We start from the raw sequence: 23,006 nt of genomic DNA, 5'->3' as shown, positions 1-23,006 counted from the left end.
TTTGTGGTCAAGTGTGTTATTGTAATTATTTCACTTTATTGTGAGGTGAAATTGGTTTTGCTATTTATTTATATTATATAAAGTTTGTTTGTAATTGAGCGATTATGACTTGACCTTTTGCTATATCGGATAATATATCTCATATGTCTTTCAATTTTTCTTTTATTTTTTCCTAAATTTTGTTGACTTATAGGATAACATATCATTAATAGAGTAGAAATAGAAGATTGAAAAAAATATATTAGTAGATGAAATAGAAATAAATGTAATAAACTATTTACAAGTGAGAAAATGACAATAATAGTTCTTTATTTATTTATTTTGGCGAACGTTCTAAAGTAGTTTCTTAAATGTAACTCTACGCAATTCATTACTTTGTAAAGTATTTGGTCCACGGGATATACAATGGGCTAAAATAGATCCATTAACTCACAATAGTTGGGCTTGGTCCAAGTTCAAGAAACACAGGCCCATGGGCTTTTTCTTGTGATTTTCTTGAGGTTAAATCTCTCCAAAAAAAATTATGGGCCTAAAGTTATTTTTTTAGGAAAAATTACATAAATACACAATTTATTTTATATATGTTCTAAAATTTTCTATCATTTGAAAAAATTACAAAAATTTCTACTATCTCCTATTCTCTGATACATCACTGTATCGGTCGGATACACCACTTTACATGATATATCGAAAAATCGGATACATCACTTTACGCTATATACTGGAGATACATCACGTCAATGTATCCGAAAATGACCAAAAAGAAGGAATTTTGGGTAATTTTTAAATGAATAGGGATAGAATGTAATTGGGAAGAATCACTATGGAATTTAGGAAAAATTTACTTGTTTTTAGGGAAAAGAACATTTATACCCCAAAAAGGAAAAGTATTTATCCTTAAATGTCTCATTACTTTCATATCTACTTTTTTATTTTAAAATAACATAGATTTATTATAAAACCTGCGCGCTGACATCAGCGCCATCCTATATGATACCAATAGGGTATCAATATATCGACGGAATATCACAAAGGATTAAGTTCAGTCCTATATGAGATCGATATGGTATCAATATACAAACGAAGTATCACAAAGAAAATATTTTTCTACTAATTTAGAGTTTAATAAATAAGATTGAGACTTTAATAATTTTCTCTTGATTGTTTCATTTTTACTTCTTAAAAAAAGAGCTCAATCTTATATGATATCGATATGATATCAATATATCAACGGAGTATCACAGAGAATTAAGTTCAGTCTTATATGATACTGATATGATATCAAAATACCGATGGAGTATCATGGAGGATTAATTCATAGCAGTGATGCTGATGTCATGCACGAAATAAAAAAGGAGAAAGTAGGGTAATAAGATAAATAGTTTGGGTCATGAGTCCATTAAAAATAAATAATTTAGATTGGGTTCTATTTGGATAAATAGTTTTATAATCGGATCTATTTTGTGTAGTTTTCCTTGTTTTTAGTGACTTGGACCAAAAATAGTTAAAAGATTTATAAGGAAAAGATCCAAATTAAACTATTTCCCTAGTTGCTAAGGAAAACATTAATCTAAAATCTAGAATTTATTTTTCTTATTTATTTAGATTTACGTCACATAGCTCCACTAAGAGTAAAGCGTAAATCACTCTTTATTAAGAAATTTCCTATTTTCACTTCAGGGCTCAATCATTCCATTGTTGTACGGTTGCACCGCATAGCTCATGGTAGAAGTGTACATGGATCGGATTGGTTCGAATTTTTTATAAACTAAACTAAATCAAATTATTTATGTCGGGTTATTAAATTTATAAACCAAACCAAACCAATAAAAGCCGGGGTTTTTTATATCAATTTTTCTCGGGTTTTTCGGGTTTTTCGAATTTTTTCGGGTTTCTCAGATTTTTCATAGTATCTAATAAAAAGCACGGAGTAGTGCTTCTTAAAAAGAGTTCTAGTACAAAATATCAACATATAAAATAAAGGCAAAACACATTTTGAAGTTTTAACTTTATAATATAACTTTATAAGATGAGTTTTTTTTGTATATTATTTAGATGGACTTCTCAAGTCCAAATCTAAATGTAAGAAAGAAAACAAAAATTATGAAAAAATTTAAAAATATATTTATAAATTACATTTTAATAAATATTTTTATGTATAACATAATTTAAAAGTAGTATATCTATAATCGGATCGGTTTGGGTTCGGTTTGACTTTTTTTAGTTAAAACCAAACCAACCCTATAATGGTCGGGTTTTTTTTCCAAACACCAAACCAAGTCAAACCAAACCACTAGTCGGATTTTTTTTTCGGGTTTGATTCGATTTGTCGGTTTGGTGCGGTTTATCGGTTTGCCCTGTACAGCCCTAGTTCATGGTATGGCCCACCTTCCTTAGCATAAAATGGAACCGAAAAAATAGTATATACTTAACAATCAAAGAGTGTAATAGAATGATAATTACTAATTTATATATTCTTAATTAGAAATATCGAGTTTAAGATTTGATAATGAAGTCCGCTTTCTTGGAAACACTAAAATCATCATAACTGACTTTTACGATACCAATTTTTGAATTAGTTGAGTCAATAAATTATTTCACGAACAAATGATTAAAAAAAACAAGTGTGCTTTTGTAATATCAATATCACAGTGAAGCTATTGACAATAACATGCCATCATCACTAAAAGTCTTTACAAAAAGAAAAATCTTACAAACCTCTCTCCAATTAAAGTAAGGGAGAGATCGATGTAAAAATAGAAGAAAAAAATTGGATGGACCAATGATTTACCAAGCACTAAAAGTTACACTAGTAGTAATATATTTTTTTTTTGTTTTTCATCCAAGGTATAATACTCATTTTGAGTCACTAATTAATTCAAATTTGTATAGTGTTAAATGGATTTGGATCTAGCCATCTAACTTCAAAAGCTAGCTCAAAAGGAGGTTAGTCTAAGTCATATAGGAGCACAGGATTCTCATCCTTCATTGATGTAAGATTCATTCCATTCATCGATCATGTCCTTCCCATGCTTGAACTTTAATCCTTTGATTAACGGTCAATGAAGTGATATCTTATTCGTCCCACCACGAACCTCCGTGATCATTACTAGCACTACTATGATCATTTGAACTCAAAAGTTGTTCCAAATAATCAACACCCAAGTCTTCAAACACTACTATATTAACATTATAATTACTCTCATCTTTTACAATTTTCCTACTTATTTTATTTTTCTTGTTCAATTTCCTCTTCCTCATAGAGTGTCTCTTCTTAAGAGACATAATAGGTGAACAACCTTCCTCAACATGAAATTTCATTTCATGAAGAGATTCAACAACTCTTTCAACTGAAAAATTCAAGATTGCACTTGTACCCCTCATTGAAAAAGCAGCTTGATCATATGCTAAAGCAGCATCTTCAGCACTATCAAATGTCCCTAGCCATACCCTAATTCCATTTCTAGTTGAGTCCCTTATCTCCGCCGCAAATTTTCCCCATGGTCGATGCCTAACACCTCTATAATTCTTTTCCTTTGATGAGGGTACTTTTGGCTCGACCATGGGAGTATTATTATTCGTTACAGAGATGATGGTGTCTGAGTCAGCTTGTGCGAGAAGGCCATAAAGGAACATCTCGTCCGAATCGTTTATGTTGAATGGAAGGGAAGGGGTATTGAAATTCAAATCATAGAGGGAATGAGAAGAAGATGAGGAGGAAGCAGAATCCATTGTTTTCTCTTTTTGGTTCTATTGTTTCAAGAAAAATTTTAAAGAAGTAGGTGACTACTTTTTTTCTTAGTAATAGTCCATTATGGGGAGAAGTTGTTGAGGCTTGATCCTCTTTTTATACCCATATTAGTAGGAGGAGCCCACAAAGAAATTCTAGATTGGTTATAAATTTTCAAAAAGCTATATATATATCATGTAAAGGAGTTTTTACAGTATCAAATCACATAACACTCAAAAAAATATTAGATTGAAATTCTATAAATATAGAAAATTATTTGTTACAACATGAAAAAAATTGATATAGTATAAAATTTCTTCACACTTTCAACATATATATCTCGAAGATAACATACAGATCGTCTCAACTAAAAATAACCACACTTTTAATTATATAAATATATTTTTTCTTTTAATCCACTATAAAACTCTATCACACTATTTACCTATTTGTTACTGTCGATTCTAGTTAACTTATTTAAATTAAGACATCAAATTTAAATTATTTTTATTTTATTTCGTCAATTTTGACTAAGAACTCAAATATATACAAGTTAAAACTCTTTCCAAAGTATCTGGTGTGTCATTAATATCACAAGAAAGTAAAAAAAAAAAAAAAATACATTTAAAAAGAGTTGAAAAGGGACAAAAAGAAAAAGAGTGACCAAGGAGGATGTTTTGGAATTATTTTTATGGCTTCTTGTCATTAATTTTAGAGATAATTAAAACAATATGCAAAAAGGACACGTGGGCTAATATCAAGGCGGCCAGGTCAAACAAATCTTGAATGATGACTGCAACCAAGAAGTTTTATTGACCTTTCTTATTATTCTTTTGAAATTCTAACTTCTAGATCAATGTTTTAAAATATTCATTAAAAGTATCAAATTTAAATCTTTTGAATGAAATTATTTTTGATCGAAAGTACTTATCTCCAAAGTAGATTTTTTTAGTCTAAGCTAAATTAATACATTGAACCTATGAAGTAGATATCGACCATCGGATGAAAAAGAAAAAAAAAATTAAGTTCTATCCCTAATACCACATGATCGTATTGTTTGAAAACTTTGGAGTTTAAAAAAAAACTAAATTAACTAGAATAGTGATATTTCAATACAAGGAAGAATTTAGAGTGACAAAATCAAGAATTTTGTTAAGTATATTTAATATTTAATATATATATGGATAAAAAGTATATTTAATCATTCTTAATTAGAGATTTCAATTTTAAGCTCTGAATATAAAAAAATCTGATAAAAAGTGTTTTCCATTTTAATAGTCATATGCGGCCACCGATAATGAAATAGATAAAAGGAATTGAATAGAGAATTAAATTATAATAATTTTTGATGAAATATGTTGAACTGACCACCCATCGATCGTTATAGCTCTACCTCGAGTGACACGATGAATCATCAAATTTGAGTTGCGTGTTTTATTTCAATTTGATTTTTGTGATACAATTTCTGGTCCTAACTCCCAAGGAGACAAAGCACTTTAATTAGGAGATTCATGTGAACTAATTAAAGATACTCATAATTGTTACTTCACCGTTCACATTACATTAATTTTTCTGGCATTCCATAGGAATAGCCATTAAAATTTTCTAATGTATACACAGTCAAATCTAATGTAATTCTATGAATAGAGTCTGAAAAAGATATGATATACGCAAATACTCAACCGGCTTTCTTTATTCGAACTTGAAACTAACTATATGAGCGAGCTCATATAGATGAAATTATATATCCCATTGGGTTGTTTTTATATTACTAAATTAGTAGTATCAAAAAAGAAAAAAGAAATATATAGAGCTAGAAAGGATTCATTAACCTTACCAAAAAAAAGGAGGGGTCATTTGTCATGAAAATGATTTATATGTAAAAATGTCCAAATACAGACCCCTTTGAAAGTCAACAAAAAAAAAAGAGTATTATAAGAACTTAGATACCTTTTGAGTTTGAAATACAAATAAAACTTGATTAATTCATGTTTGCATCAAATCAATACATAATATATATATTTGTATAAATTTCTTATATTTCACTTACGTATGGTTAATTAATAAATATATTCTAGTCATTTTGTTATGTTATTTTGTTATAATAAATTGGTATAATTATTTTGACATAAACTTATTTGTAATTCATGTTTGCATTAATTTAGACTCGCACTAAGACGACTTCCTTTTAAAAAATGTGTTAAGGATTTCTTGTAAAGCCCCGTGATATGGTAACACGTTAATATATATTAGATCTTAGAGATTAATTGGAGATTCATGTGCATAGAGCCGGACGAGGGGAGAATCGGATATATATCGATTCTATTATTATTATGCTTTTACGATCTATCAGTCGTAGTTCTTTCACTTTAGACTTCAAACTTAAGGCTTTTAAATAAAAAGAATGATTTTTTTATATGTTTATATACAATGAAATTAATACAAAGAATATTAAAATTTAAATTCTGAATCCGAGTGTTCTTATTTCTTTGCTTTCAAATTGGGGGGAAATGGAGAAAATCCAAAAGTTCCAAATAGTAATTAGTGGTAATCACGAACACAAATACGATATAAAATATTCCAAGCAAACACATATGGGCAGCATAATTAGGCAGTTTTCTAGAACAAATTGATTATATAATACAAATGAATGTACATGTACTCTCTTTATTTAAATAATGATTATATAGAAAAACTTATTTACATGTACTTTTAAATAAAATAAAAATTGATCGGTAATTTAAGAAGGAAAGTTTTGAAGCAACGATAAATTTGAGTTCGAACCGTGAAAATAGTCAATAATGCTTACATTGACTGTTTATATCACACCCCTTGAAATACGATCCTTCTTCAAATCCTGCTGACGCAAAATATTTTGTACCCTTTTATTGATTGGTAACCTAAGATTAAAGAGTTAATTATATAATTAAAGATAGAAAATGATATAAAGTTTTGAAATTAATAAAGTTGAGCGCCGTCAATTAATGATAATACATTAAGAACAGCAATTAATAAATATAAAAATACAACTTTCCAATAGGCATGATGATTATGATTTATGATGAAGAATAAAATGCTAATTAGTTAGGTAGATTAAGATGCAACACATTCACGGTACACTGTCTCTTCTTTTGTTTTTTTCCAAATTTGTTTACGAAACTATTAACTTTCCCTTTCAAGCCACAAATTATGGTTAACTGTAATCAAATCAATTAATTCATAATTAGGTTTTAGTGAATAGGGTAATTATCCTATTAGAAATCAAATGTATTTGTTCTATGCACATTCGACACTTGGAGTATTTCTTTACATCTTGTTTTTCAGTCTTCCATTTTGAAATTTCACTGTAAAATATGGCCTATTAAAGGAGTGCTTATTATTCCATCAAAATCTTTAATAGTAAATTTGCTTATATCTGAATATATTATAATTACATATTTTTCTAATTTTGATAATAGAAAATTTATCGAATCGAGTGTTTACACCAAATTATTTCAACTTATCAAGGTTAAGTGATTTAATAATTTGAAAATATGTATTAATTTATCATGATTTACTAAAAGAAGTGTATGTGCAAACACATTCATACATCAATTGATCTAATATAAATATCCGATCTGAATAAGTTTTAACCTAATAGATATTAGGGAGAATAACACATTTGGTACCTCAGTTATTTAAGAGCACAGTGAATGGCTTGTGAAATCTTATAATGCAAAAATATAAATTTATGCCCCAAAAAAATGATTTACCTTGACGAACAAAAATTAAAGATCAGCATAAAATAGGGCCAAAAGTGCAAATGACCAACAAAGAAAGACAATTGGGCCCCGAATCCAAGTCTCTTCCATTTGGGCCGTTAATATGGAACAATACTATTGACCAATTTACACAAATTTCCTTTTTTTCTGTCACTATTTAAATTTTGTCCTTATTTTTAAAATTTATGTAAATATAGTCCTTCAAAAATTAGCGCTCCAGATAATATTAAATTCAAGTCTAATGTTTAGTCATATGCTTCTTAATCTTATAAAGAAAATACCAAATTACTTGTGTCTAACGTTTAAATAATTTACTAAATTTTAGATCATGATATAATATTTTCTTGTATGATTTTCTGTTTGATCAAAAGGAAAACGTAAATCGTAATCTAAAAGATTCATAAGTTATTAAAGAAACGTCATTTACTAAGCAGATGTCTATAAAAGAATAACTAAGTGAAAATTTCTCAATATTACTATTCACTCCTCATCTCTCATGCATGCATCTCTATTTAACTTCTTGAGGTCATTTTTTTGTGTGTATTTTAATAGCAATTAAAGTCACAATGAATATGGAAGCATTTGATTATGACACATATTAGATTTTACTTCTTGTTTTCCTTTATTAAGGATCGCATATCATGAATTATGATGTAAGCTCGATTACTTAATTATATCGATCTTAAGCAGGCGAACCTTCAAAGTATAATGGAGGCCGTCACCGATCTAGGTCATGGCCTTCATGATCTACCATTAACCCCATCCCATTAATTATCACATTTTAGATTATAACAAAGTTTTAAAGTTTTTTTATTTTGAATTGTCACAATCGATAAAATATCATTACATAAATTGAAACGGATAATATACTATTTATCACTTTTTATCCACTATATTCCCACGTGCTTTTATTCTCCATGTTTGTAGAAGAAAGAGAAAGAATGGGAATTTCATCCTAATGAGTGGAATTTCATGACAAATTAAACAGAGAAAAATCACGTGTCAACAGTTAATATCATGTGAAGACCTTATAACAATGAGTTTATTTGAATTTAATAATTTTGACGTAAAGTATAATTTTTATGTAAAAATTTCTTTAAATTGATTCCATAATCTTAAAATTCTAATTAATTTAATATTAAAAGCCTTAAATGTTAAATTAGTAGAATTCAAATCTCGAATTTACTTTTCAAAATTATTTGACTCATTCTTGTCTATACCATCATCGTACCCAAACTTGAATGCCTTGGATAAGAGTAGCTTATATTCCCAAAATATATTTATTTTAAAACGAAAAAAAAAAGTACAGTAATTAATTAAAAACTTGTGGCATCCATATTCTGCTGACAATAACTAAACAAATTCAATTTCTTTTTTATATTCTTTTCATTTCATTTTATGTGATGTTATATGATTTGACACTATATCCATTCGTTCTTAATATGTGGGTAATTTATCTGGTTAATTAATTTCATTAACAAATTTAAAGAAGGCGAGGGTTTCCATAGGCCCCCTTATCGATCTGACTTTTTCTTTAGTGAGATACGTATGGAGTAATATAAGAGTGGTTCGATCATCATAAACTTCTTAGAGGAATTACGACTTTTTATGCCACAGAAGTTTGTTGATTTCCTTAGATATTCTAGGCAACACACAAGCTATAATTATGTATTCAATGAGTTACATCCTTGACCAACATGCGTGGATACTCTTTAAAATTTCATCGTGATAAAGCTAAATTATTGTAGTTATTAATCTTCATTGAGAAATTTCTAGTAATTGTAAGTCATCAATTAGCTCGAATTGTTTACGTCCATGTTTTATACAAACTGGACATTTATTGCCCCAATTAAAAAAAAAGTATTTATATTGATTATAAATCATTTTATTAAGATAAAATATAAAATATAAAATTAAATTATTTTTAAATAAACATATAAATTATTTTTATATTAAATTAAAATATATATCACATAAATTAAAATAAATGAATCGAAACTTCCAATCTCAAAAAATGCTTAGGAAGTATCTAATAAAATTAGTGGGCCCTAATCTTGGCATTATTCAGTCAACTTCAATGGAAAAGAAAATGTGTGGACCAAAAAATTGCATAACTCAATTTTAATTAGCTGGAAATGATTCTGAGAATTATCAAGTCGGTACCAATTGGGAAGAGTTTTTTTTCTTTGGAAAAGTACGTGATATGTTTCGAAATTAATAAAAAAAAAATGCATGTCTTAGTTGTTTCTAAGAGATTATTCAACAGAATATTTTAAAGTAAAAATTCAAAAAATATTTTTAATAGAACATGTGCTCATAGTTCTTGTGATATTCATTGTCTCTGTTCTAAATTTCAAATTTATGTTTGCATTAAGAAATTTATTTAATATGTATTATCTAGAAAATTATTTGTCTTAGTTATTATTTGAACAATTAAATGATATTTTCTATTATCATAATTTTTTGAATATTTTTAAATATTTTAAATTGTTAACTATTGTGACTTATAGTACTTTTTATATAGTTTCTAAATAATGAATTTTATTTCTAAAAAATTAAAGATTCTATAGCTTAATTTACATCAAATATTAGATAATTTGACTATTGTTCTCTTAGAAGTCCGAAATCATAAACTTCAAATAATAATCAGTGAAATTACATATAATCGATTCCAATTCACTCAAATCAAGACATAAATACTGTCACTCTGTAGTACATTTTCTTGAAAAATATAATCATCTCTTAAATATATTATATACCCTTTATATCATACTAATAAGTTATATCTAAGGAGAAAAATCTTCTTAAAGTAAGATCCAAGGAGATCATAAGAATCTTATCCATATTCTTCTTGACTAGGGTGGCAAAATCAATCTATGAAAATATGATTTGTTGAACTCGTTTAAATTTAAATAATTAATGATCTGCTCATTTATGAAGTCAATTCTTTCTGCCTAACTCATTTTAATTCATAAAAAATTAAGTTGGTACACAATTTAAATTAATCCATGAGAAATATTCTTATCAAAATAACATTTTGATATATTTTCATTTGAAATATAATGTATATATATAGCCATAATAAACAAACAATATAATTTTATTATTAGGTTCCAAAATATAAAAAAAGAACAATCAAGGAAATTAAGCTTAATAAGGATTGAGGAAATTTGTTATGACACGTTTTTAGTTCATTTCAGCCCAAGTTATTTTTGAATGGATCAGTAACCTATTAATTTATTAACTCAAGTCATTTTAATCCATCCAAATTCAATTCAACTCAATCATTACGTCCTATATATGTCTTTGGCTAATTATATTATATTACCACCTTACAATATTCTTGCAACCTCACTATTATGTTGATCAACAAAATCTATCTCCAAGAAAAAGTTTCTACCTAAAACACATGTAGATATAAAGTTTTAGCAGTGAAAAGTAGCTTCAACTATATATATCTCTTTTTTTTTTCTTTGAATATATATATAAGCATACTAGATTTGTTAGAATAATTATCGAATTTTTTCGACATCTTTGAAGAGGCTTCCTTGCAAAGAAAGTTTTTTTCCAAGATACTCAATATAAAACAACACAATAATTAATATTTACACTGTTAATATAAAGAATTTTTTATACAGATAAGACTTATTAAAATGTACGGTCTGTAATTTTAAAGACTAGACAAAATTACTTGTTATAACATGTTAATATGATCTGATGGTGTAAAAAACGTGATTAGTCACATGTGGCCTGATGGCGTAAAAATGTGATTAGTTATATAGTGTAAGACAAAAAAAAAACAGACATTTTATCCCCACTTTTTCCGAAATACAAAAATTTCTTAAATTTGGTGGAATTTAGATACATCATATACGTTCTAATACATCACATAAAGTGATGGATCCGATCGGTACATCGCGTAAAATGATATATCTGACGTCATGGTATATTACTTATGTATCGGACCAATACATCACGTAAAGTCATGTATTTGACGTCCCGATACATCACGCAAAGTGATGTATCAGAAAATAAGAGAGAGTATGAATTATTTGTAATTTTTTCAAATGAAAGAGAATTTTAGAGAATATAATAAAATAAAGATTCATTGATTTCAAATAATCTTATGGGTCACAATCTCTTCGCATGAGCTCTATATAAATAGACATTGACATGTCCAAAATGAATATGTCAATGTGGTGTGTGCCTCCAAATTTGAAAGAACAATAAAACTTCACATATAATCAACATGGATGGTAGTTCCTCTTTATCTTCTTCTAAAGGAAAAAAGGTCATGCAAGAGAAAGAAAATTGCAACAAAGTTGGGAAGGATAATAATGACATGATCAAATATCGAGGCGTTCGGAAACGTACGTGGGGTAAATTCGCGGCAGAGATACGTGACCCAACGAGGCAAGGCGCTCGCCAATGGCTCGGGACGTTTGATACGGCCGAGGAAGCGGCGAGGGCCTATGACAAGGCAGCATTTAACCTAAGGGGACATCTTGCTACTTTGAATTTCCCAAATGAGTATTATTCTAAGCTCAATGATCCACCTTATTATAACTATCGTGCTTCATTTAATGTTAATACTCCAAAGCGAGGTTTAGAGAGGGGAATTTCATCAAATTGTCATCAAGACAAAGAAATCATTGAGTTTGAGTATCTTGATGATAGTGTGCTAGACGAACTTCTTGGAGCAGAAGAGCCAAAGATGATAAGAAAGGGAGGTTAAGTACTTTTGTAGTTTTAATTTTTAAGTTATCAAGTACCTTTAACAGTGGATGAAAGGAATAGCAATGAATTTCTATAGTGTACCTAGGAAAAAGCTTTTGTTTTCTTCTTCTTCATCATCATTGTCGTTTTTCATTTTCTTTTATAACCATATTCGGTATTCACAACTTATTGTGTGTAATCAGAATCGGACTCGGGATTTTCACCGGGTTCAAGATATAAAAAAGAAACGAACTTAAGTGTTGATTGCCAGTTTTGAACTCGGGACTCTTGGAAAAGTTTGAACCCACTTCACTGCTGGGCTAACATAATATTTGTTTAAGTGGAATTAAAATTTAATATATAGCTATAAATTTTCAAAAACTGATCAAATATATATATATATTTATTATAAGTGTTATTTCCCAACGAAGTGGGTTCATATGAATACTCTGTAGGTCCACCCCGGTGTATAGTGTTTGCCTTAGAGTAAGAATTTAAAGGGAATAACATGGCCAGAAGAGTTCATATAAACAAACCTCAATTTGTTTCAGACTGATCATAAATAGTACTTGTTTTTTTGTTGTATTCAATATATATTCAATTGAAGGAGACTAATGTGGATTTACGTTGCGTATGACCCACTAAGAAAGGGACTACTTCCTACAAGAAGTTTCGATTCTTATTCATAGGGATTACATATATCCTGCCATATCTCTTGATGGTCCATCTTTAATTTCTTCGTTTGTTCGTACCTTATGGATTCTTCAATCCCAAAATTTTATTTTATTTTTGTTATGGAAAAAAAAAAACTTTTTCCTTTGTGTCAACTACATAGATGGAGTGTTTGACCTATTGGATGCAAATACTGCATTTCCAAATTGAAAAAGATTAGAGGAATTAAACTATATATTCCTCCAAGAACATTTGACTTAGAATATTTACCTAGAAGGAAGGATAATGGTCAAATATTTGACTTAGAATATTTATGATTTGGTTTTGATATATAAAAGAAGATGAAAAGATTTAACTTATTAGACCAGAAAGAAGAACACTTGGTTCTCGCATCGTTATTATTTATTTATCAAATATTTTCTAATTTGATTTCTCTTTTTACTTGTCAATTTTGACAAATCAAGAAAGGACAATTTTTTTGTTTCTATTATACCCTCAATTTATTGTCTTTGAAAAGTGTAGTGAGTAAATATGTTTAAAATTCTATCAATTAATAGGGGTAAAATAGTAAACTCAATATACAATCATTGTTTTCTCAATAGATGTGTGAAGTCAAAATTTGATAAGTTAATAAAAACAGAGGGAGTAACTCAAGTTGTGTTCGAAGTCATTAGGTCGAGGGCAAATCTAACTTGACGTTACATGCATCGCGTTGAAAAAACAAGACCAAAAAGAAAGGTAATAAGAGAAAAGGGAGTTACAAGAAACTAGAAATATGATCCAGGTCATATACATTTTATGTGACACTATATAATCAATTGATTGTGGATTGGATTAAATGTATGTTTGTGGAAAATTACAATAAATATTACAATATTTATGTAATGCATTTGAGGAATTGTAACAAATATTAATGACTATGATATATTTTTGTGGATAATCTGTAATCACCAATTATGTTTTGTGTGAGATTTCTGATGAGAAAGTGTTGGATTAGTTATGCGTTTGAAAGAATTCATGAGTAGCGTAGCTTTAACTTAGACTCGGTATTTAATCTGTATTAGAAAAAATTCATAAGATATATGTAATAGTGAACAGTAATTAAGACGTGTTATGAATTTGATGGAAAATTCAGAATCAATAAACCTTAATTAATATTATTGATGTGGACATCATGGTCTTAACATTTTGTTTCATCATGGACAAATATTAGGTGATTTGTTTTATCAGTCTTCATCTCATTAGAGAAAATTACTCCATATATGTGCGGATAAAAAATAATGATTTTCTAAGTCATATAAAGAGATGAATTATCCCTTCATCAACCAACAACATGAGACTAGAATTGAAATAAGACTGAGTAACAACAGGGTCGGAGCTGGAAGCCGACCTACGAGTTCGGCAAATCCAGTATATATTATGTTTTTAAAAAATTACTAAATATATACAAAATTAAATTTAGAATTCACTTAAATCTTTCATACTCATTGAAGCTTCAACTAATTCAGATTCGCGTCATGTAACATCTATTTAAAGAAAAAGCACTCTTTAATAGGATTTTTTTTCATATTTAAAGTTTGAACACGAGACCTCCATTAGTTTTTATTTTTTTTAATCTGAAGGCATGGGCAATTGGCCAGCCCTCAGTAAATCTTGTGTTCACCTTCTTCCTTTTTTAATCTCTTATGTGTGATTGTTTTTATGCCCTTTGTAACATGAAATAACAACATATTTTTTTATTCGTAATCAGAGGTCTGGAATTTAAGTGTTGGGCATAAAATTCTTTTTATTGAAAAATGCTTTATTTTTAATGTGGGATTCTTCGATACAAATTTAAATTTAATCGGATCACAATATTAATATCGGACAATGAATGAAAAAAAAACACAATAATAAAGTGTTAATATAGTTATGGTAAATGTAAAAAGAATGTCATTTCGATTCAATGGTAATTTGGGTAAAATATGAAGGAAAAGTAATTTCTAGATCAAGACATTGTTTCTTTTTAACAATAATGCAGCAATTTGCTAAAAAATTATTCGAATATTAATGATTTTTTGGACTAAAAACAAAATTGGACTAAAAACAAAATTGGACTAAAAACAAAAGAATATATATGATTTTCGTACTGATCTTCTGAATCCTCTTTTAAGATCAGATGCATAATATATAATAATATATTATTCTAATTTACGTTTATGGTATCTCAGTACATCATATAAATTAGCGTGAACCAATATGGATTGTGATGAGATGGTTGAGATCCCTCCACTCTTAATTAGACGTCTTGGATTTAAGTCTCTAGAAGTGGAAAAGTTCAGTTGAGAGTGTCGCGCAAGCTAAATTTAATTGAGCTCCAATACGAATATCAAACAGCAAATGAAAAACCACATTCGTAGGCCGATAATTTTTTTGGATAGGTCGAACAATTGGAAGAAACTAGAAAAGGAAGGGAAAAAAAGGTTATACGTGAACATTAGATCAAATTTTTACTGCACATTTATCAACATTAAAAAATAATAAACCACTTATAATTTCTCTGTATATGAGAATTCAAAATATTCCTTTACCCTTATAAAAAAATTGTTAGCTATATACGAGTTATTTAGTAATAGATTAGTGACGAAATTCGTGACTAATTCTTTTTTTTTAGTGATTGTTTAAGATAACTTTTAGAGATGGAAAAATAGTTATAAAAATGATTAAGCTTTATAAGTATTGATTCTCCTCGGGTGTTTACAGCAAATCATGTAAATTACTCTAGTTAAGTAATTTAATAAGGTAAGTATGCATGTTAGTTAATCATGATTAAGTGCTAAAAGCATATGTACAAACAAATATCATGTATATATTGGCTTGGTATAAACATCTGCTACCGATATAGTTTTTTTTTGCCCTTTGTATACACTAATATATCATTAAACTTAGTTAATATACCTCCTCCCCTTAATTTATGATTTAACCGTGAGAAATTAGTATAATTTAGTGTATATATCAAAGTTTGAATTTTCAAACAATCAAAACATTAGGGGCCAAAGTGTAAAACACCAAAGTTTGAATCCTAAATTGATTAGTTATTACACACATAGGCCAATGGGCAGGATGAATCGTTGGGCATATAAACCAGTATTATTAAAAGCCCAATGGGCCATCAGGTTGAGTCATGTTGTAGCCCATAACCCAATATGAAGAGAAAGGGCCCTTTGCAAAAATGACCTACATAATGTATGGTCTTGAACTTTTAGCTTCACTAAACAAAATCTTAAGAAACCAAATCTTTGTTGCCCATCGGGCATAAATTAGTTTCGTCTATGAGGTAGGAATTCGAAACATCTTGAAATGTGAAAGCAAATGTAAGTCATGGTGGTGAGACTCGAACCTAGAAGATTAGTGGTGAAGACAAAAATTATATCAAGGAGATACAAAAAAATATAAAAATCTTGTAAAAGCAAATTGAACTTGTAGCTCTCTTATTCAAGGGATTCAAAATTTTACAAATGTATATAAAATATATTTTTAATTGATTTATTTGTGCTATATCATTTTTCGACGAATGCGATTCAACGTGGCTCTATCATTATTCAGGATTTTTCCTGCTCTGATGCTATATTAAGATATGAAATCGCACTTTTATTTACTTAATTTTGTCTTGAATAATACTTGCTCCCAAATGGCAAGGATAGTTACACAAATTAAAGTCTGAAACATATAGCAAAGACTAGAATTAATGGTGCAAAGAAACATCTAGGAAATCAACTTTATTAATTAGAAGGCTACAACATTGTTTTCCCATAGCAAATGAAGTCACAAATGTTATACAATTTGTATGAACATACACTCTATAGATAGTAATTAGCATCAATGGCAAAAATTTAATAGGTAATTAGCGCACACATTAATTGCATATATATATATTCATAAATGCACCACCATTGTTAAGAGTTGGCCCATCCAACTTTACTATATATATATATATATATATATATATATATATATAGGCTACGAAGAGGTAAGATTTTATGTCAGTCTCTTCATGCAAAAAGGTGGTATTTATTGAAACAAAAACCCCATGATAAGTTTTATTAGTAGATATTACGCGATATACTTAGCTTTATAATTATATAAAGGATGTTAACGATATTCATTTCCTCTTATTTGCATGTTGCTCGCAATCAAGAAGTTCTTCAAGAACCTTATCGTCAAGATATTCAAGTTCAATAACTTGCCCTGTTCCTTGTTGATCATTTCTTGCATGTACATTACTCGAAGATGAAGAAGCCATGGACGAAGAATTGTTGTGAAAATGAGAAGAGGTCCTTGGCAAATTATACTCCTCAGGAAAATTAAGAATTGCCAAATTTCCCCTCATGTTATATGCCGCCCTATCATAAGCTCGAGCAGCTTCTTCAGCAGTACCAAATGTCCCTAGCCAAACACGAACCCCTCCTTGACGATTAGTATCTCGAATTTCAGCTGCATATTTCCCCCATGGCCTCTTTCTAACACCTCTATATTTCACTTCATCCATGTTGTTTTGCTTTTCATGCAGAATATGGTAATACAAGGTGGCTAATTTATAAAGGAATTCATAAAAAGGGATTTTTATTGTTTGGCATAATAAAGAATGGTTGAGAATGACTTGAATGGAATTATCTTGACGGACCAAATTTATTAGTTTAGCCAAAAAAAAAAAAAAAAAGAACCTTCTATAAGGACCAAAAAGTTAAATTATGAATGCAGTGTATCTGATTGGTCAAATGATGGCTATAGAGACAAAACACTTTTCGTCCACCTATTTTAACTAATCTGCATGTGACAATGGTAAAACGATTTTTTACATTATCAAATCATTTTGTCAATAAAAAATTGTAAGATGATCTTATATTAGAGGTAGAATAGTTAAAAAAAAATTACTAAGATAGTTCAAAATATGAAATTACATAAAAAAAAAAATCAAAGAGAGTTCAATATTTGTTATATAGTACATGAAAATAATTTCAATCATATATAAATTGGAGGATAGTTGATGGCCAATAACGAATGAAGTAATTTCTTATAAATTGTGTTAACATTTGAAAAAGTAAATAAATAAATAAATCACAATAATGCTAATTTAAGTTAATTCTTATATTTATACACAACATATTATATATTTTATTTATTATCTATATATAGATAGATATTTAGTAAAAAAATCAACGAAGTGTTGTCTCAGGACACACTTGGGACTTGGTAAATTCGCCAAAAATGATGTTGTAGAAAATATTTACACCATTAAATTATATATATAATTAAGTAACTCTTTTAGATATGGATAGAATTTTATTCTATCACAATACAACAAATTACAAAAATAGTTCGTAACGTGTTTAATCAAACAAGTTCATATAAAATAAAACGGATGGAGTAACTTAAAACTCAAAAGAATTGGTTTTGACATTGTTCAATCAACTAGAATTTGATGCAAAATTAAGGCTATTTGTACATTATATTAATGGTGAGGTCATTTCCTTATGCACTCACCTCTTACGTATTGTGTAAAAAAAACATTAGCCTTTTCCCCCCTACAAAAAGTAAAAATAATTTTAAGTGTCGTAGGTATATATTCATATCTAGGTATATATAGTAAAATAATGAACTCAAAGATGAAAAGGTTGATTAATTAGGAGCATTTAATTTTTTAGTGGGATTTTTGAAAGGAACGTGCATGGAATAGGCTGGGTTAATTAGTATAAATTGTACAAATTGTACACTAATTAATTATCAAATATTAAGATTAGATTCGTTTTTATATAAGTGGAGTAGCTAATTAATTAATTTATAAAACTATAATGCATTATAATATTCATTGATAAAAAGTTTTTCACTATACAAGGAATCCAATATGTTTTATTCTATCTCTTTACATTGAACATTCTAGTTAAGCTTGTTCCAGTGTATTAGCATAATTTGCTTAACTAGGAGCTAATTGATGTACAGGGCAGAGCTAGATTATAAGTTACGCATTTACATGAATTTAATAATTTTTGCTTAGACTTTGTACATGTAATAAGAAATTAACTGTGAATCTAATTTTTACTACTGTATTATATATATTAACTTAAGATAACCATAAAAACACATAAACTTTAAATATATGAATACGCCCATATATTGATGGCACTCCCAGAAAATTTATCGTTCTTATAGTTTTCGTATAAAATTTAAGTTATATACATTGATTATTGCCGACCTACGGATTCAGACATATTCTCATTGAGAAGATTGAGGAATAAGTGCACCTTTATAATTATTGCTTAGGGCTTAATGACATATGATTTGTTTCGTCATATCAAGCAATTAGCAAAAACTACAAGTACATAGTTCACATTTTTATTTTTTTTATATTTTTAACATAAAAGTAAGAACAATTTGACTTTTTTCCTTATTCTTTTTGTTAATTCATCCTAATGTGCATAAGAAATTTGGCATGGACCCTACTACTATATAAATCTCCAAAATATAAGAATAAGGAAGAGGTGAAGTAGGAATTTTAATTTTATTTGTTCTAAATTCTAGAATAACAAAATAATGTGTTAGTAATTGAATTCTAAAATTATTTTTGTACATATTTAGTGATTGTTTTAATACAATTATTTTAAATTAAAATTACAAAAATTCGATAGAATTTATAGGTAACTTTCTTACTTCACCCTTGAAAGAAGGGCTGGAGGATGTCAAAATATAGAATAATGAAAGATGAAAGGAAGTTTCATAGCGATCCAATTCCAAATATTTAGAAGTGAAGATGTATAAATATAACTTTTAAAAAAAAAATATCACTTCTTTCTTTCTTCTTTTATAATTTTAATTATCAAACAACCCCAAACTCAAGAAAAAAAATATTTTTCTATATGTTTGTTATTTTTTCTTATGGTCCAAATTTTAGCATATTGTTTGGGCTTTTCTGTTTAAAAGGCTGTACATTGATCCATTCAACATTCAGTTAGATCGTTTTATTATGCCCAGCATAAAACTCTGACATTGAAGAAAGTTATATGATACTTTTTTGAAGAAAAAAATTAGTTTCAATATGAGACCTTTTTCTTTTTATTTCTCATTTAGTGTTTAGAACTTGCATTGGAGTAAGGCTAATTTAGGTTCCAGTCAAAGGTAATACTCGCAATTGAAGATTTTTTTTACTCTGAACTCGAAATTGAGACATCTGGTAGCAACCTCATCCGCTGCACCACATTCTTTGGTGGTGTTTTAATACGAGATTTACATTTAACATTTCATACAAAATTTGTTTCAAATTTTTAAAAAATTAAAATTTTAAATATGATTCTACTATTTTCAATTTTTCGAGCCCCTTTCACCTGAAAAATAACTTGTAGCTATAAAGCAAATCTACTATATACATATTAAAAATTTTGCTTTTTTGTATGTTTATCTTTTTATTAAGTTAATCAGTCAAAATTTTAGCTCTGCTACGGATAATTAAATGTAATTTGTACAGTATGCATGTCCTTATAAGCAATTAATGTCATAAATTACTTGAGGGTAAGAGTAGATGTAGAGTGTATTGTAATGGTTCCCTCAAGCTTATATAACAGTCTGATAGAGTTGACTTTATATTATAGTAACTATTAATAAAGTGTGTGAAAATAATGGGAGATTAGAATTCAGATTACAGTAAAAAAATAAAAATGTTAAGTGATTTTTTATCATCCGTTAAGTAATGATGAATAGAATTATTAAATATTTATCTTAGTTGGTGGAAGATATATAAATCTTTAATTGGTATTATTATTTTTGTCTAGTCGATATGGTTATTTGTGGGAGATAGCATATATCGTAAAGTTAATTGAGATATATGCAAATTAATTCAGACCTATTGACTTAGAGACATATGCAAGTTGATAGCACTGACCATTTTAAACTCATTACTTTCGACTCGAAATATTTATCCGTAAAAAATTACTTAGACTACAATAATTAGTTGGCATGAACACATAACATTTAAAATATAATAGGCTTAACGCTAAGAACCTTAAAAATTAAATTCACAAATTTTTGTCAAGGATGTAAGCTTGGCTAAATTTCATCAAATCTTTGTGTCTTCTTCTTCTTTATTCACTTTGTGTGTAATTGCAATGGCAGAGTTACAATACAAGGAGTTACAATACAAGTTACAAGTTTAGTTGAATGCATAACTTTAAATTTTGAGTTTGTCTATATATAATTATGTGTTAATCCAGAATTTTCGATCAAAAAAAATATAGATTTGACTTTCGAATGTGATAATTCTAAATGAGTATAACTTTAATGATAAGAATTTATATAAATAAAACAACATGTATTTATATAGGTATTCCTCTATTACTATCATATTTTTCGATTTTATACATGTTATGCTCCTTTGCTTCTTTAACGTCTTATATATTGTTCGTATGCATAACGTAAATCCTATACTAATAAAAAGCTACTACTTTGAATGATATATATATATATATATATATATATATATTCACCAAAAGGAAGTGACAGCGATGGAGTTACTCCTTTCTTAATCAGCGGTTTCGATTTTGAGTCCTGAGTATAGATTGGTAGGGAGCGTTTCTTCCGAATAGGTCCTATACAGTGTGAAATCTGAATTAGTCAAACTCTAATACTAATATCAAACACCAAATGAGAAAACAAAAAAAAAATATAAATATTTTAAATATAACCTTCCCAACTAAAATATTCCTCATTGTAGGACAAGACAGAAGTCAACAACTAAGTCAGAAGTCAACAACTAAGTAGCTCTATGTTCACACTTCCCTCTGCTTCAAATCTTACAAAATTTCCTTAAAACTCATATATATAATATAAGTTCATTAATTCATTTGATATATATAATTTCATTCATAAAATATCCACCCAAATCTTCTTTCATTTTTATCCTTTTTTCTCCTAGGACTTTGGTCCTTCAAAATCCAAACATTATATCCGACCTAGTATTAAACTGCCAATTGGACCAACGTATTCTAATTGACTAACGGATGTTCTTCAACCAATATGGATCCGCCACATAATTATTATTATTATTATTATTATTCTAACATGTTTGGATCAACTAATTTGCATTTGTATGATTCTCATTCTAGTTTTCCAATCATTGTTATAGACATTATAGGCATATTAGCTATTGGTTTCTTGCTAGTCAGTTACTACATTTTTGTCATCAAATGCTGCTTGAATTGGCAAAGTATTGATCTTTTAAAGCCATTTTCGTTCTCAAGAAGGCAACGTGCTGAAAACCCTTTAACGGTTTCCTTACCTAAAAATCGGGGATTAAATGAATCTGTTTTTCATTCAATCCCCATTTATCGGTACAAGAAAAGTGAATGGATCAACAATGCAAGTACAACATGTGAATGTGTTGTTTGTTTGAATGAATTTCAAGAAGATGAAAATCTCAAAGTCCTTCCAAATTGTGATCATTTTTTTCACATTGATTGTATTGACATTTGGCAACAAAATAATACAAATTGTCCATTTTGCAGAAATAGCCTCTCATCACACATTACAAAAAAGTTCCCTTTGTATCAAATCATCATCCCTCAAGATCAAGATCCTCAAACAAGTAACAATTTCATAGATGAAGATTATGTTGTGATAGAAATAGTTGGAATTCAAGAAAGATTAAACATAGGGGAATTATCAAAAGGGTATTTATCAATTAGCCATTCTTCTGACAAAATTGAACCAAAAGTCGCAAGAAAGAAAGTCAAAAAATTGAGCCATGAATGCATTGACATAAGGAACAAGGATGAACAATTGATAATTCAGCCAATTAGGAGATCTTTTTCAATGGATTCAGCGTCGGATCGACGAATTTACGTACCAGTTGAGGAGATTATGCAGCAACAGAAGCAAGTGAGTAATGTTAAAAGGTCATTTTTTTCATTTGGGCATGGAAGAGGATCAAGAAATGCAGTTTTACCAGTTGACTTAGAGCCATAGCCTCTTGGGGGGCGGGGGCGGGGTGGGGGGTGTTAATTTTTGAAAATTTATTTTAGTTTGTAAAAAATATTCTTGGGTAGTCGTAGATATATAGAACGAGAAATTACGTGAAATGACAAACATTTAATGGTTATTAT

The 23,006-nt window shown here is 28.5% G+C and overlaps 3 protein-coding genes across 3 annotated transcripts; 1 reads left to right on the top strand and 2 right to left on the bottom strand.

The window, feature by feature from the left end:
- Positions 1-2,710: 2,710 nt before the first annotated feature.
- Positions 2,711-3,802, bottom strand: LOC129895878 (ethylene-responsive transcription factor 1B-like). The gene has a single exon (XM_055971657.1). The coding sequence runs from the start codon at positions 3,730-3,732 to the stop codon at positions 3,076-3,078; it is 657 nt and encodes a 218-aa protein (XP_055827632.1). The 5' UTR covers positions 3,733-3,802; the 3' UTR covers positions 2,711-3,075.
- Positions 3,803-11,740: 7,938 nt separating this feature from the next.
- On the top strand, positions 11,741-12,226 carry LOC129894912 (ethylene-responsive transcription factor ERF098-like). Its single transcript, XM_055970510.1, has one exon. It carries the CDS (start codon positions 11,741-11,743, stop codon positions 12,224-12,226), a length of 486 nt encoding a protein of 161 aa, XP_055826485.1.
- A 4,674-nt stretch (positions 12,227-16,900) lies between these two features.
- On the bottom strand, positions 16,901-17,410 carry LOC129896186 (ethylene-responsive transcription factor ERF096-like). Its single transcript, XM_055972027.1, has one exon. The coding sequence runs from the start codon at positions 17,405-17,407 to the stop codon at positions 17,021-17,023; it is 387 nt and encodes a 128-aa protein (XP_055828002.1). The 5' UTR covers positions 17,408-17,410; the 3' UTR covers positions 16,901-17,020.
- Between the last annotated feature and the right edge of the window lie 5,596 nt (positions 17,411-23,006).

This window comes from Solanum dulcamara, chromosome 7 (genome assembly GCF_947179165.1).
Source record: "Solanum dulcamara chromosome 7, daSolDulc1.2, whole genome shotgun sequence".
NCBI lineage: Eukaryota > Viridiplantae > Streptophyta > Magnoliopsida > Solanales > Solanaceae > Solanum > Solanum dulcamara.
Note: the sequence above shows the minus strand (reverse complement) of the source record. Positions and strands in the feature narration are given on the sequence as shown.

What these genes read in the sequence shown, in the direction of transcription:
- LOC129895878 (XM_055971657.1), bottom strand. Translation starts at nt 3,732, where the DNA reads ATGGATTCTGCTTCCTCCTCATCTTCTTCTCATTCCCTCTATGATTTG.
- LOC129894912 (XM_055970510.1), top strand. Translation starts at nt 11,741, where the DNA reads ATGGATGGTAGTTCCTCTTTATCTTCTTCTAAAGGAAAAAAGGTCATG.
- LOC129896186 (XM_055972027.1), bottom strand. Translation starts at nt 17,407, where the DNA reads ATGGATGAAGTGAAATATAGAGGTGTTAGAAAGAGGCCATGGGGGAAA.